This window comes from Panthera tigris, chromosome F2, assembly GCF_018350195.1.
Source record: "Panthera tigris isolate Pti1 chromosome F2, P.tigris_Pti1_mat1.1, whole genome shotgun sequence".
NCBI classification, from domain to species: domain Eukaryota; kingdom Metazoa; phylum Chordata; class Mammalia; order Carnivora; family Felidae; genus Panthera; species Panthera tigris.
Window position 1 is genome coordinate 4,632,501 of NC_056676.1, and position 16,927 is coordinate 4,649,427.

The 16,927-nt window shown below is 36.4% G+C and overlaps 1 protein-coding gene across 1 annotated transcript in view; it reads right to left on the reverse strand.

Annotated features, from left to right (window-relative positions):
* Positions 1 to 16,927, reverse strand: part of PXDNL (peroxidasin like) — a 412,750-nt gene that overhangs the window by 170,924 nt on the left and 224,899 nt on the right. Inside the window, exon 4 of the mRNA XM_042972968.1 lies at positions 11,494 to 11,565. Within this exon, the coding sequence (XP_042828902.1) occupies positions 11,494 to 11,565 (72 nt within the window). The remainder of the gene's footprint in view (positions 1 to 11,493; positions 11,566 to 16,927) is intronic.

A 16,927-nucleotide genomic window follows, 5' to 3' on the forward strand; every position in this document is an offset into this window, starting at 1 on the left:
AATTCATCTGTGATGGTATGAGTATCAGTGGTTTATTCCTGTTTATTACTGAGTGTTAGCCCACCGTGTGGATGTACCCTAATTTGTTGATCCAGTCACCAGTTGGTTGATAGACATCTGGGTTGTTTCTAGTCTAGGGATATTTTCATAAAGATGCTATCATCATCATCTGTGTGGAAATACGTCTTATTTCTTCGGGGTAGATGCTTTCACTAAAAAGTGTAATTGCTGTGTCCCAGTCTGAAATGTTTAACTTTAAAAGAAATTGTGAAACTGTGTTTGAAAGGGATTAGCCTTTCTAAAGGGTGTATAATGGTATCTTATGGTGGTTTTAATTTGCATTTCCCTAATGACTTAGAATGATGAACATCTTTCCATGCTTCTTTCCTTTCATTCTTGCCTTGCTCCCAACCTGAAAAGTTAAGTAAGTACTCAGTCATTTTGCCACCGAATATGAATTAGGCAAGGGCCTTTCCTAGATGTCGCTTCCCAGGTTGAGAAAATTCCTGTTCACTCTTGATTTGCTTAAGATTTTTTACCATGAATGACTGTTAAATCTTGTCAAATGCGTCTTCTGCATATACTGAGATGATCGTGTTTTTTCTTCTTTAATCTATTAATACGGTGAAATATATTGGTTTTCAAATGTTAAACCAGCCTGTATTCCTTAAATTAAATGTACTTGTGCATGATTTGTTTATTATACCTTTCAGATAATTTGCTAGATTTGATTTTCTAATATTTGGTGAAGGCATTTTGCATCTATATTAATGAGGGATACAGGCTTTTTATTTTCTTTTCTTGTAATGCATTTGTCTGACTTTGTTATCATACAGTGACTGCAACTCAAATGAGTTGGAAAGTGTCCCTCTTTTATTTAAAAAAAAAAAAAGGTATAGAATTGGACTTATTTCTCCCTTAAATGTTTGTAACAATTCACCAATGAACCTATCTAGACACGTAATTTATTTTTATTTGGAAATATTTTAACTACAAATATAATTTCTTTTATATATATTAATATATAGTTATACAGACTATTTGTTTTTGAGTAACCTTTATCAGGTGTATCCTTGAAGTCTATTTTTCATTTCATTAAGTTGTCCAATTTATTGGAAGAAAATTGTTCAAGATAAACCCTTATTTTATCTATTTACTGTTTTTATAGTATCTGTACTGCCCCCTAGTCTTGATATCCATAAATTGCATCGTCTCCCTTTTTTCTGAAAATTTGGCTTAAAGTCCATCAAGTTTATTGCTCGTTTGAACACATAAGATTTTTGTGTATTCACTTTATTGTGGTTCTGTTTTCGATTTCTTTGATTTTAACCCATCTTTGTTAGTTCCTTCTTTCTGCTTACTTTGGATATAATTTGCTCCACTTTTCTAGATTCTTAAGGTAGAAACTTGGATCACTGACTTGATATCTTCATCCTTCAAACATGATATCTTCATGTTTAATGTGATAAGTTGCAATCCAGCCACTACTTTAGTTACAACCTCAAAATTTCAGGATGCTGTCATTTCATTTTTAGTTTATTCAAAATATTTCCTAATTTTTCTTGTGATTTCTTCCTCGAATTGCTTGGTAGGTCTAACAATTTGGAAATTTATACGATATCTTTCTGTTATTGTTCCCTAATTTAATGCTGTTTTATCAGAAAAGATATTTTATATGATTTCAGTGCTCCAAAATTTACTGAACATTCTAAGTGGTCTGGTCCAGACGTCTTGGGACTGCTATCTCATCAGCTATCATCTGCTTCGGTTCCAAGAAATCTTTTCTTTCAGGTCGCCAGATGGTGTACAGGTCCAGGCAGGGTTTGATGCCTTCTTTAGACGTGTCACATGAATCCAAAAGTCTATTCCCAGGAGATGCATGGCACAAGGGTTGGTCAGTGGCACCTGACAGGTGCCTTTCCAGCAAGGTTGAAAAAGAGTCTTTCTGGAGGTGTCATTTCCAACAGGGAAAACCTTGAGGCTGAAGGTGTTATGCTTAAGGTCTTTCCTTCCCAGGAGTGCACTGTGAAAAAAGATTACTCTAACAAAGGAGGGCGATTTTTATTTGTGTTTTTCACAATATGCAAATTTTATTGTGTCCTTTCATTTTTTACTGACATATCATTGAAATAACGGTCTGTTAGTTTCAAGTGTGCCTCATAGTGACTTGATGTTTCTATACATTACGAAATGATTTCCGTGGTAAGTTTAGTTGCCGTCTGTCACCATACAGATTGATTATATTCTCTGTGCCCATGACTTACTCATTTTATAACTGGAAGTTTATACTTCCTAATCTCTTTCACCTCTTTCATCTGCCCCTCCCCCTCCCCTCTGACCAACAGTCTGTTTCCCTTATCTATGAGTCTGTTTCTGTTGTTTGCTTAGATTCCACGTAAGCAAAATCATACAGCATTGGTCTTGCTCTGACTTGTATCACTTAGCATATTACCCTCTAGGTCCATCCATGTTGCTGCAAAGGACAAGATTCTTTGTATCTGCTGAGGAATAGTCCATTCTGTATCTTTTACCACATCTGTATCCAACTGTCTCTGCATTCTTATCCAAATTCATGGTTCGTGAATTTACAACTTCACAGGTTGTATTACTGGTGACACAGTTAGTTCCAAACACTTCTTTTGAGGACACTGTTTTAAAATGTCTTTGAAGTTTCGCTGTCTCGCAAAAAGTTTATCAGCTACTGCTTCCTGTTTCTACCCACACTGTATCTTCCCAAATGCACGCCGTTCTTCCAGCGTATTCTTGCAGGGCACTGTATTCTACTTTCAGGGCTGCTTTAGGTGGGGACTTCCAAGGGGAATATATGACTCCAGGTTTGCCTCTGGAGGGAGACTTTTCTCCCCTCAGTCGGAATATGTATCAATAAATATTCTCAGCTGGCTACTTTCAGACCGAGGGTGTGGATTTAGAACCATCTACAATTGGGAAATGTCATGTTCCTTTTGATTCTGTACTTGCTGCCTGTCAAACCTTTGTAAAAATGAGGTACCCAACATGGAGATGATCTGCAATGCTTATGATTTCCATAAATATGGACTATAGATGGAAGTCCCTGAGAGTTCTCCCTCCTACTCCTTGTTATTCGCATGTGACCTCAGTAGGTCTGCAATCTATACAATTTCTCTCCGGTGTGGGGCAGGACATCCAGAAAAAGTCTTGATGCCAAAGCCCAAAAGACCACTGAATTAAGAAAACCTAACTCTCCATCAGTGAAGTTTTCAAAGGAAGATCTTAATCAAAAGAAGGAAATGTGAAAATTAGTCAAGGGAAACCTCACCAAAATGGATTGGAGAGGCCAGAAGGGGGAGCTTTCACACCATACCACTTTGTGTCCATTACAGAAAGAAGTGTGGATAACAGACCCCAACAGAAGAGTCATCAACAGGTAAGAATCATCAATTACAGGCGACAACAGGAAAAGATGCACATCGCATCTCCTGCAAGAAATCAACTACGCCAGCAACTCAGCCAATGAGAAACTATCATCAGCCTGAACTCTTGCTTTTCTCCAATAGACTTTGGTCCAAAACAACAGCTCCCAACTCCCTCCTTCCCCCTGAAATAACATTTTCTCCTTTGTTTGTTGGACTTGCCTCTGGCTTACCATAGCCTGTTTGCCCCAAATTGCAATTCTCTCCTATTCGTGAATAAATCCATTTTGCTGTTAAAAAAAGAAAATTATCGAGAATTATTTTGTAGCATAGAATATGAACTATCTTGGTCAATGTCCCTTGTGCACTTGAAAATGTTGTATAGTTTTAAGGCTTACTTAAGGCGGATTGCCCTATTAATACCAGTTAGGTCAAATTGGTTGATACTGTTATACTTGTCTTCTATACACTTGGTGATTTTTCTGTCTACTTTTCTATCAATTATTGACAGAAGAGTGTTGAATTTGTTCATTTCTCCTCTCGTCCCATCATATTTTGGTTTCTTGATTTTGTAACTCTGGCATGATGTGCTCGCTTGGCAATTTTTGATTAAAGGATGAGAATTGTTAATGTTGGGTTACTGGGTGCTAGATTTTGTTGCACTTCTTTGATAAATAGTGGACTTCATTCTGGCACTGAGAGCGGTTTGATTCTCTCTGGTTTTCTTTAACCTGTGCCAGAGCAGGTCAAGGAGTCTTCATAAAAGGACTCATGTAGCCCCTCTATCAAGATGACACTTTGCCGAGGACTCTTTCCAGTGCTATGTAGCATGAGGTCCTTCCGTACTGGCTAGAGGTAGCACAAACTATTCTCAACTATTCTCAGGCCTGTGTAGGAGTTTCTGGCACTTTTTTGACTTAGAGCTTTCCAGTCGTCCTCTTCTGAGCGCAGGTAGTTTCCTCTAACTACCTGTGCTGATCAGTATCCACACAAAGACTAGGAGAAGCTTTTTTTTTTTTTTTTTTAATTTTTTTTTTAACGTTTATTTATTTTTGAGACAGAGAGAGACACAGCATGAACAGGGGAGGGGCAGAGAGAGAGGGAGACACAGAATCAGAAGCAAGCTCCAGGCTCTGAGCCATCAGCCCAGAGCCCGACGCGGGGCTCGAACTCGCGGACCGCGAGATCGTGACCTGAGCTGAAGTCGGACGCTTAACCGACTGAGCCACCCAGGCGCCCCTAGGAGAAGCTTCTTCAGGTCTCCAAGGCTTTCTCTGTGCAGCTCTCTGCTCTCTGGTGCCCCATACCACCAATTTCTGCCATGCCACGATCCCCAAACTCCAATCTCTGTCTCCTCAACATAGCTAGTCTCTGGCTGTGTAACCTTCCCTGTGCTTCTGTCTGGAAGCTCCCTCTGGGCAGTGAGCTATGACATCACAGAGATCACATCTTGTGTCCCTGTGTCACGGATCACAGCTCTTTGTTGCCTGTTGTCCAATGTCTGAAAATGGCTGCTTTAGATATTTTGTCTGGTTTTCTAGTTTTTAAGAGCAAAATGTAAATCTCTCTCCTCCAACATCGTATCACAAGAAGAAATTTGTCTCTGTTTATAAGTGAGTGAAACCTTTTTAGATGTTATATATCAAAGATGCTTTTAACACTGAGAATAAGTTACTAGTCATCATGATGGAAGGGTGATACTAAATAAAGTCTTTAATGAAGAATCCTTACCACCATAATGGTCTATCTTTTATTCTGAATTCTGGGCTCTAATTTATCTTGAGCAAGGAAAAAAAAAAAAAAAAAAAAGATTATCTTCGACATTCAGAAACCGACCTGGCACTCATGGATGGACCATGGGACTCTACTAAACGTAATCTCACAGAATTCAAGCTAAGACAGGGTTACCCTGAGACCTTGATAAAATGGTACAAGACACGGCTACTTCTAAATTTTGTCTCAGCACAAATAAAAACAAGATTACTTTTCCACCCACAAAATGCCAAACGGTCTCTTCTTTTGACCAGATTGAGTGAATGCTATATCCTTACCAATTACAGCTTTATCATCATTCTATTCTCTACTCTCTATAGATAAGATTTATGACGATACACAATCACAGACTGGTGCACGCTTTCTGGCATTTTTCAATTTAGAGCAAATCCCTGCCTTCCTATCCTCTCAAAATCACCCAGCCAAAGTCTAAGTTTAAAATATGTTGGTTTTTTTTTCTCACAGCCTCTTACTGATACTCCCGATTTATGACTCTACAGAGCATGTGTTCTCGGTCACACTGCAAGGAGTGACAAACTCAACTTGTTTCACTATGGGGATATTGCTGGTGGTCTTTGGACGAATGGCATTGACAATGGACATAAACCCAAAGTAGCTCTAATGCAGGACTTTCAGGCAATGAATGAGCAAAAGAAGTTTTACACATATATTCTTTTGTTCCAGTCCGAATTTTTGTATTTTCAAAGCATCGATAAATCCAAAAGCATTATGCCAATATCCCATTTCTTGTAATTTTAGATGCTTAACAAATTTTAATTAGGCTTGAAACTTCTTGAAAACAATAAGATTTCTTTTAAAAGCTTTGAAATATTAACTGTACAATCTGCGATATTTACATGTTTAAAAAGATTATCTTTTTAGCATTTATAGTCATTTATGGTTTACAGTAAGTAATCAGGTTGGAAAGTCCTTTAAAATAAACTAGACAGGGGCGCCTGGGTGGCTCAGTCAGTTAAGCTTCCGACTTCAGCTCAGGCCATGATCTCACCGTTTGTGAGTTTGAGCCCCGCGACGGGCTCTGTGCTGACAGCTCAGAGCCTGGAGCCTGCTTCCGATTCTGTGTCTCCCTCTCTCTCTCTGCTCCTCCCCCCTCATGCTCTGTCTCTCTCTCCTTCAAAACTAAATAAACATCAAAAAAAAATTAAAAAAAAAACAGATCACGACAGGTCAAAGAAATTAAGTTAATTAATATTTTGTATCACTGGTTAAATTTAAATTTGCATTTTAAAACACACCATTTAAATTATCCGTTTCTTAAAAGTAAAAAATAAATAAGCTGTTTCTTGTCAAACGTTGTACGGAAAATAATTAGTAAAATAATAATAAATATCGCTATAGAAATTCACAGATATTGTTCTTTCAGGATCTTCTCTTGCCAAGTGTTTCATATATATTATCCTTAGATCTCAGAGCCAGCCTGGCACATACTTATTATTCTCCTCATTTAAAAAACAATGAAAGGTTAATAAGCGCGGCACATGTTCAATCAGATCAAACTTAGTTCAGTCTGATTTCTAAGATCTTGTGTTTTCAGAAACACTGTTCTGCCTCTTTCCATGATTTCGGTAGACAATGGAATAAGATGTTGATATTTAAGGCATGGAGTGAAATTTAACACAGGCATGAAAGCCTGCTGTTATCTAACAGAAATACTCTAGATAAAATAGACCATTCAGGATTAAGTAAACATCTAAAGAACAGGGAAAGTAAGGAATGTGAAGTTAGACACTGGAAAGGAAATGTAAGTTAAACAATAATGACTAACTAAAATACTGTCATTTCTAGTTCAATGGTCTTACGAGGAAAATGACTAGAAGATACCATTTTCATGAGACATATTTCGTGCCTACTAAGGAGGCTCGGATGAGACATTCAGTGGCAAAAAAAGTAACCAATGAAAATAGGTCCATGTATCAGTACAATAAAGATGGAAGTTTTAGATGAAGAGCTAATTGAAAGCAAGACGGCTGATTAATAAGAAATATTATTTTTAATAATTTATTGACAAATTGGCTTCCATACAATACCCAGTGCTCATCCCAACAGGTGCCCCTCCTCAATGCCCATCACCCACCCTCCCCTCCCTCCCACCCCCCATCAACCCTCAGTTTATCTCAGTTTTTAAGAGTCTCTTATGGTTTGCCTCCCTCCCTCCCTATAACTTTTTTTTCCCCCTCCCCCTCCCCCATGGTCGTCTGTTAAATTTCTCAAGGTCCATTAAACCGTGCTTTCTAAGCACATGGCAATTACTCTTGTTTTTAAAGGTAGAAGCATTAGAGTCCTCTGTGTCATTTGTAGAATAAGAACATGCTTTGAAGATACTATCCCCCTTAACCAGTGGTGTTCGGCTATATATAAAATGGAAAATTATACCCAAGAAATATGGTCTTTCCATTTGGTAAAACTGATTGTATCGTCACAAATGTATTCATTTTAATATACACTTTCTTAATTTGTAATCATTCTATCTTCCTACATAAAAATTCAACCATTATAATTCTTATAAAGATAATTACTCCCCTGACACAATCAATATAAGGATACAAATTACTTTATAAAAATAACAATGTCTTATTAATGTTTAAAATAAGATTTGTGTTTTAATTTATAACTCTGTTGTGTTTAATCACAAAATTTCTCTTCATGTAGCCAACACACAGAAGATAATCTAATGCAACACAAAGACAGGATTCACCCTTAAAGCAGAATGTGGTTTGTCACTATTTTGTACAGTAGATCTCTAGGCATCTAGGATCTTGCATAACTAAAAGTTTGTACCCTTTGAGTAACATCTCCTCATTTCTCCCTCCCCCATCCCCTGGGAGCCACTATTCTACTCTGTGCTTCTTTGAGTCTGACTATTTAGATTTCTCTTAGAAATGGCATTATGTAGTATTTGTCCTTCTGTGTCAGGCTTATTTCACTTAGCATAATGCCCTCCAAACTCATCCATTTTATCACAAATGGCAGAATTTCTTTCTTTTTTAAGCTTGGATAATATTCCATTGTATGTATGCGTGTGTGTGACTACATACATATATGCACACATATATATTTTTTCCTTATCCCATTCATCTGTCAATGGACATTTAGATTGTTTCCATCTCTTGGCCATTGTAAATAATCCTGCAGCGAGCATGGGAGTGCGGGTATCACCTTGAGATCCTGATCTCAACTTCTTTGAATAAATACCCAGAAGTGGGATTGGTGGATCACATGGTAATCTTATTTTTAATTCTTTGAGGAACCCCCACACTGTTTTCCATAGCAGCTACACTGATTTACACTCCCACCAATGGCGCACGAGAAATTACCTTTCCTCTACGCCATCCTTACCTGTGGTGTTTTTTTTTTCTTTTGGATAATAGCCATCCTAACAGGTGTGAGGTGACTTCACATTGTGGTTGTAATTTGCATTTCTCTGATGATTAGTGATGTCGAGCACATTTGCATATACTTGTTGGCCATTTGTGTGTCTATTTTGGAAAAAGATCTATTCAAGTCCTTTGCCTATTTTTTAATCTAGTTGTTTGGGCTTTTGCTATTAAATTCTAGGAGTTCTCCCTACATTTTGGATTTATTAGATGAATGTTTGCAGATGTTTTTTTCCATTTCATAAATCGCCTTTTATTTTGTTGATGGCTTCCTTTGTTGTGCAGAAGCTTTTTAGTTTGACATAGCTCTAGTTGTCTATTTTTGTGTTTGTTGCCTGTGCTTTTCCTTTATATCCAAGAAATCATTGAAGGCCAATGTCAAGAAGATGTTCTGTATGATTTCTTCTTGTAGTGTTATAGTTTCACAACTTAATGCTGTATTGTATGCTTAAAAATTTGCTAAGAGGATAGATGTTAAGTGTTCTTATCACAAATAATGAATAATAATAATAATAATAACTAGGGGGATGGATGAAAGGAAACTTTTGGAAGTGATGGATATATTTATAGCATAGATTTTGGCAATGGTTTCACAGGTGAATACTTATCTCTAAACTCAAGTTGTTTACATTAAGTATGCACAGCCATTGAGGTATGTCCATCACACCTCAATGAGGTGGTTTTAAAAAAAGAATGCAGTTTATCAAATTTCCAACTGACCAAAAGATTAAAAAAAAAAACAAAAAAAAAAACGAAAAAAAGAATTAGGTTGGGGCACCTGGTTGGCTCAGTCAGCTAAGCATCCACCTCTTGGTTTCAGCTCAGGTCATGATCTCACCGTTTGTAGGTTTCAGCCCTGGGTCGAGCTCCACGCTGACAGCACGGAGCCTGCTTGGGATTCTCTCTCCCTCTCTCTCTGCCCCTCCCTCACTCGCTCTCTGTGTCTCTCTCTCTCTCAAAATAAATAATCTTAAAAAGAAAAAAAGAATTAAGCCCACAAATCCTTCTTCAATATCCCTTCCTCACTGCTCATTTCCACTTTTTAAAACCACAGACTGTGTCTTAAAGACTAAAGGAAAATCAAAAAGTGTATTTTCATACTGAATGTAGACGGTTATGTCAGTAACAGAATTGGTATTACAATGCCTTACCATATTTGCAAGGCTGCACAAAAACCTCTCATGTGTCCCTGCCTTCCTCAAAAAGGAGCTTAATCTTAAAACAGTTATGTACAATAAGAATCCTTAAAAGAAATAAGGATCTTATGTGCAATAAGAATCCTATTTATTATAGGTCTTAAAGAACAAATATTTCAGGTACCTCAAGCTCTTTAGTTTGGTAGAGACACATGGAAATGAACTGACTTTCAGAGCTATGATTAAAATCATGAAAATTTCCAAGGATTAGAGATTACATCTTTGTATTCCAAAAATCCTCTTTGAATAATGATTCACAAGAGCATGGAATCATGCTTTAAAATTCGCAAGCAGAAATGCCTGTTTCCATGGCTTTAAACAATAGTATTACTCAATGTTAGTAAGACCAATGATTGTTATCAGGATGTAAAGCATTTACTGATGAGAATCATGTGCACTTTAGAATTAGAACTTTTCATGTTAATTTTTATAAATCATTTGTAAATATATTTGATGAACAACACAACACAGTCATAAAGATTTTATTTGTTGTTGCTATTAAAGAATTTATACTTATTTGTTTTTGTGATGGTTCCACAATGTAGTAAAAATTTCCTAAAACATTACACAATTTAAAATAATAAAGGAAAACATGAAGAAACACACTTTGCCACAGGACAGATCATTAGTCGTGTAAAAGAAAATTAACAAGGGGAGAAGTAGATGGAAACGATAATTTTTAAAAGTGTGTTTGATTGATCATATTTTAATACTATAACCTAACACTTTGGCCCTCCAGGAAAAAAAGAAATCTAGATTTTTTCAGACATTTATGAAGTATATTTATTATAGAAATGATTGCAAACAGCCTTTTGAAAATAAGAAGCCACATTGAAGACAGAAATAAAGCTCAGAGTCAAAAGCTTCTGGTATTTAAGAGTCGTATTAATTAAAAATCAAAGAGCATTCTATATCTCTAAGCTGACAAAATATCACGTAGCTTGTCAGGAATGAGTCAAAACCTCTTCAAATATCTAACTAGATTTTGCGTCACAGACACTAATAATTGAGAGAAATATCTGAATAAAATATCAAATGGCCAGTCGGTAGCAGTGCAACTATATATCATGACTTTTTCATACCGAAAATTCTTATTTCACACTGAAATTCTGAAAGGTGAACCTACAGTTTATGAGATTTCAAACTCTTGAAACCAGCCATAGGGTGTCACATGTGAAAAGTGCACGAGGATAACAATCAGGAGATCTGGGTTGTAGATCTTTTAACCTGAGGCAAGTCATTTAATTAACATCGGATTTGGTTATTAATTTGTCACATGAGGGGTTAGACGTCATGCTCTGGGAATTCCCATATCAGTTAAATGTCTATGAGCTTGATAAATTAATAAATAATCACGGCTATCAATTACCTTCTATGAAATGCCTATTTTGTGTCATATGATCAGCTAGAGTCTTTGCATGGAATATCTTAATCTTCGCAGCAGGAATATCTTTATTCCAGAGATTTGGAAACAGAAATTCAGGGAAGGCAACTTGCCCAATAGCACACCACTAATAAATGCAGGAGCTGGGATTCCAGCCGGGCTCTGTCTTCCTGCCCTCATGCCAACTCCATCAAACATTCTGATTTTTATCCAACTGATGACAGAATATTCAATCATTCGAGCTGCATGACAAAGCTTAAAATAATTGCTCAACTATCACATAATGGCATTAAAAGAGCTTCCACTTGAACGGCAACCATCAATGATTCAAGAAAGAAGTTTTTATTACTTACAGCTGTTCCAAGGATCTGAGTCCTTTAAAGGTTTGCTTGTCGAGGGCATGAATTTCATTCTTGTACAGATACCTGAAAACCATAACAAATCCTATTAAATTCTAAATTCATGGAAATACCACATATCTTATATCAGGACTTTTTAAACTGCAATGTGGCTCTAAAGAGCTTTGGGATGTTCACAGATTCTCTAAAAATAAATGGAAACTTTGATTTCATTTAAATATGTTCAGATATCTGGGTAAGACAGTTCCAAGGCTCTCAGATTCTCAGAGCTCCTTGATCCAAAATATTAAGAATCACTGCCTTAAATCCTGAAACTTAGCGTGATTATAAAAAATTCTGACTAATGAGGTCACATGTATTGGGTAGCAACTTCTCTGAGGAAAAGCAATGTTTGTCTAGAACAATTTTTTCCCATCTATTCTATCATACAGAATATATTGAACTAAGAGTTACATTCGTCAAGCTGGCAAATATCACAGGACTCTTCTGAAGGGGGATAAACACATATTAACAGATCCACAAGAGGTATTTTGGTTCCGTCACGGCTGCTGCTGAAAACCTACAGGAAAGGATACTGTGAATGGATTTACAGATAGGAGGATGTAACTAATCTGGCCAAAAGGTTTGATGAGAACAAATCTATGTAACACGTAAGCACTACGTCCTTTTTTCTTCAACTACGGGATGGCAAAGTTATTTCATTTTTAAATCTCTTTGATTTTTGTGGATGTCATGAAAGTGAAACCCGGATCATTCCTACTTGCGCCTCTGAGGATCCGAGGCAATCAGAATTCCTAAAACGTTCCGTCAAGTTCCTGTGGAATGTGCCCCTGCCTAGGTTAGAGGTCACTGTGATTGCGCCTGCATCAGAATCCTCTGGTGTTTTGTAAAACACACTGGTTACTGAGCTTGCCCCAAAACTTACTCAATCCAATTCTCTTGGAGTGACGTCTAGGAAACTGCATCTTTAACAAGTTTCCCAGTTGATTCAGAGGCAATCTATCTCCACACAAACCATAGAAATCACAATTCTAGTTGAAAATGAAAAAGAAATTGCTTTTCCAAAACTTGCTTACTGAAACTTTGGAAGTTCCAAATTACTTTCCCTTCCCACAGATTAGAACTCCTATAAGTTTTTCAGAGCAGTAGTGACTGGTGGAGACTTATGTCTAACTGGAGAGATTTCCTTGGCATTATTTGATACTACGGAAGATCTTGCTTTGACCCCAAATCTCAAAAATACAGCTACATGTGAGGATGGCAAGAAAAAGAACCTTCTAGAACCATGTTTCTTCAACTAGCTGATAAGCAGCATGGAGCTGTGGTCTCAAAAACCACCACTGGTTCTCAACTGTGGTTGTATGTGAATCAGTGTATGGGTATGTGAATCGATAACATTTCTAAGACATCATTTTGAGCTCTGTCTCAGGCCTTGTGCTGGTATCTGGGAGCATGCCTCTGCAAATTCTGATTTAATAATGGGTCTGGCAGATGGAATTGGCACTGGGATTCTTCAAAACTCCACAGATGATAATAATATACGGTCAAGTTGAAAACTTCTATTCCAGGGCTACAGACCAGATAAAAGTTTGTTGTAAACTTATTCCAAAGGATTCAGACATACCTCCCTGTAAAGGACCCTCCGACTATCAGAATGTCAAGGAACCACATTACTTTTCAGGTATCACATCTTGAGGCATTAAAAAAAAAAATTGATCCAATCTCTGTACAGATGCATGTAAAGTCTTAAATAGGTTTCTGTTATTATCACATTAAAAACGATGAACTGCCTCATAAAAATTAAACTAAATTATCAAATATTCATTGAGGAGCCTCAAAACTGAAAACTGCCCATAAAATTTTATATCATATACACAGATTCCTTTTAGATTCATCTTTTATAGAAAATGATACTGAAAAGGTGACCAAATAATAGTACGGGAAAAAAAGAAAAGAAACAGAACTTCTGTTGTTAGATCCACACATGTTGATTAAAACAATAAAGTATACATTCAAGAAACACTGCTATTTAGGTTAACACCAGCAAGAGAACTTCCAGCTTCCTGTGGGATAATGGTAGCCTGAATTTGAATCTGTCCATACATCTTAAAAATCAGCTAAGAGGAAAACACAAATCACTAGGAGAAACAGAAAATTAGTCACTTCAATTTACATTTAAGTAGGGAAAATACTAACATCAGCAAAGTGAGCTCCAGAGGCTGCTTTGCAGAAAAGTGTCAGGTAGGATTTTATAGACGGGAGAGATGGGAGGAGGGCGTGGAACAGGAACGCTGAGAGAGTACCAACCTGATGAGAACCTGTCAGTCCTGGGAAAGCAGAGCCCTAGTTCCTGGGAATTGACAGAAAGGGGCCAGGAAAGTGAATTGGGGGGGGGGCACCTCAAAGTAGCGAGGCATCTTGTGGAGGAGTGGTATTCCATGGAAAGAAGGAAGAAGCCAAAAATTCTTACCAAAATAAGATAACATCATAGAATCTGAAGACGCACCAAAAAGAGGCTGTATTAACTAAATAAATTGTACTTCACTCTCTCAGCAGGAAGGCATGGTCTTGAACTAAGAAGAAATAAGCCATCCAAAGTTCTCTCTACCCTCATATTTAATCACCTGTCACTCGAACCAAACGTTAGTATCTAAACTTGAGGAAAATTGCACAAGAAAACAATAAACTCATATTTGAATATCAATGCAAAATTACATGCAACTGAACTCACCATTTAATAGTTCTATGGAGCAATATTTGTGATTATCATCTAAAATACTGAAGAAAACCCATACTGATTGCTATCTTCATTTCCAGATACCATGATTGTATGACTGGAAATTGTAAAATAATCAATCCCAAAATTATTACCAAAACATTAAGAGAATTTAGTAAGATTACAAACTATAAAATGAACCTATGATATCAATGGCCTTGGGGCGCCTGGGTGGCTCAGTCGGATGACCTGAGCGAAAATCAAGAGTCGAATGATCAGCTGACTGAGCCACCCAGGCACCCTCAACACAATTTTACATAGGTGAATAAGCTGATTCTAATGTTTCTATGGAAAAGTAAACAAATAAGCTAGATACACCCTAATTAAGAAGTTCAACGAGGAGACAGGCTATAACATATATTTAGGAAACTCAATAAAACCTCTATAATTAAACCAGTGTGGTGTTGGCACACAAATAGTCCAATGGGGAAAACAAAATAAAAGGTTTAGCTGTAGAACTAACTATATATATAAATTTAGAATATAATACAGATTCATTTTCAAATATCAGGTGTTGAGAAAAAAATGAATTATTTCTTTTTAAAATTATTTTACTTTATTTTTTTTGAGATAGAGAGAGAGAGAGAGCTCATGAGTGGAGGAGAGGAGCAGAGGGAGGGAGAGAATCTTAAGCAGGCTCCATATGCTCAGTGCAGAGCCCCATGCAGGGCTTGATCCCAGGACCATAAATTCATGATCTGAGCCCAAATCAAGAGTGCATCGTTCAACTGCCCGAGCCACCCAGGTGCTCAACAATGAATTCTTTTATTAATGGAATGGTGGAAGATTTTCTGTGACTCATAATCCAGAAACAATTCAAAAATAATATTTTTTAAATAATAAAATGTCACTTGGCAAAAAATTGCATATCCAAGTCAAAAAAGAAAGAGAAAATTTTGAGAGCTATTACCACAGAAAGACTAACATTTGAGAAGAAAAACAAATTTTCAGTCATAAAATGGGCAAAAGCCATTATGGACAGCATACATTTAACATACATAAAACCGATTCAAACACGTGAAAAGATATTAAACTGCACTCCTAAGATCAAACGCAAATGAAAACGATACTGAGATATCATTTCTAACCTTTCACCCTGAGGAAAAAAGTCCTCCATTCTGTCAACCTGACCTGCTGCTGAGATTGTATGGAAACAGGCCCTCTGGTGCATTGCTAGTGGTGATGCGTCATAGCACAGCCCTTAGGGAATGGAATTTAGCAATACGTGCAAAAATTGAATAGATGTTTACCTTTTGACATAGTAATCCGACTTCTAGAACCAAAGATATTCCTCTACAAAAAAAAAAAAAAAAAAAAGGCATATACACAAGATTTGATAATCTTTTAAAAAAGAAAATCACTGAAGACTATTCAAATGTTTATCAGTCGGATCTGACTGAATAAAATATGGTAGAGTCACATCATGGAGAACAATGAAGCCTTAAAAGATGAGAAAGCCCTCTATGAAAGTCTATACAGTGATGTCTAGTATTTATTAAGTGAAAACAAAAAAAAAACCTTCCACATATTGTATAATTTGACTGTTTATTTTTACACAAAACACAGTTAAGAATAAGAAGATGTAATATATACGTTATAACATGCGGTGCCTGGGTGGCTCAGTGGTTAAGCGTCCAACTCTTGGCTTCGGCTCAGGTCATGAGCTCATGGTTCATGAGTTTGAGGCCCACCTGGGGCTCTGTGCTGACAGCATGGAGCCCGCTTTGGCTTCTCTGTCTCCCTCTCTCTCTGCCTCTCCCCCAATTATGCTCTCTCTCTTCCTCTCTCTCTCTCAAAAATAAACATTTAAAAAAATTAAGACTAAGCATATGTAATATATATATTATAATATGTTATATATAACAAACATATGGTAAACATATATATTTATTTTGGCATAAAGAATATATATTTTTTCAATTTATATATTTTATATAATAAACATATATATATGTATATATATATATTTACTTTTGCATTAAAAAACACAGGTATAGTAAACCAGAAACCAACTACTGGGGTTATTATGTACAAGGGGGTGGGTAGGCAGTAAGTGAAGAAAAAAAGGTTGTAAACAAGTCTTCTTGAATATATTTTGTTATGTAATTAAAATTTCTAACCACGTTAATAATTAACGCGTTTAAATATGTGATGAAATACAAAATAAAATGCAAAGTTAACATGAAGTAAAAATAGAAAAACAACTGACCTTACGGTCTACAAAACTGATAACAGAAAAACACAGAGAAATTTTTTTTCAGGTAGGTGTTACCAAACTGCTCCAATTTTACACTGTGTGTAGAATATTTTCTATTGGAAAAAAATGGAAATGAAAAGAAATCTTAAACATAGTGGGTTTAATTTTGTAGCTATATGGCTATTTAAGTTGCAAAGAATATTAATTATAAGATAAAATCAATTAGCACCAAGATTTTGAAGAATAATATTAGTATGTATAAAGATTATCACTCTAAGAAAAATGATACACAAGGGTTGAAGTGAGAAATTAAGAAAAATCAGCCTTCAAGATCCTGATCCCAACTCCTTCGGATATACACCCAAAACTGAGAATGGTAGTTCTATTTTTAATTTTTTAAGGTACCTCCATACTGTTTTCCATAGTGGCTGCACCAATTTGTCATATTATATTCA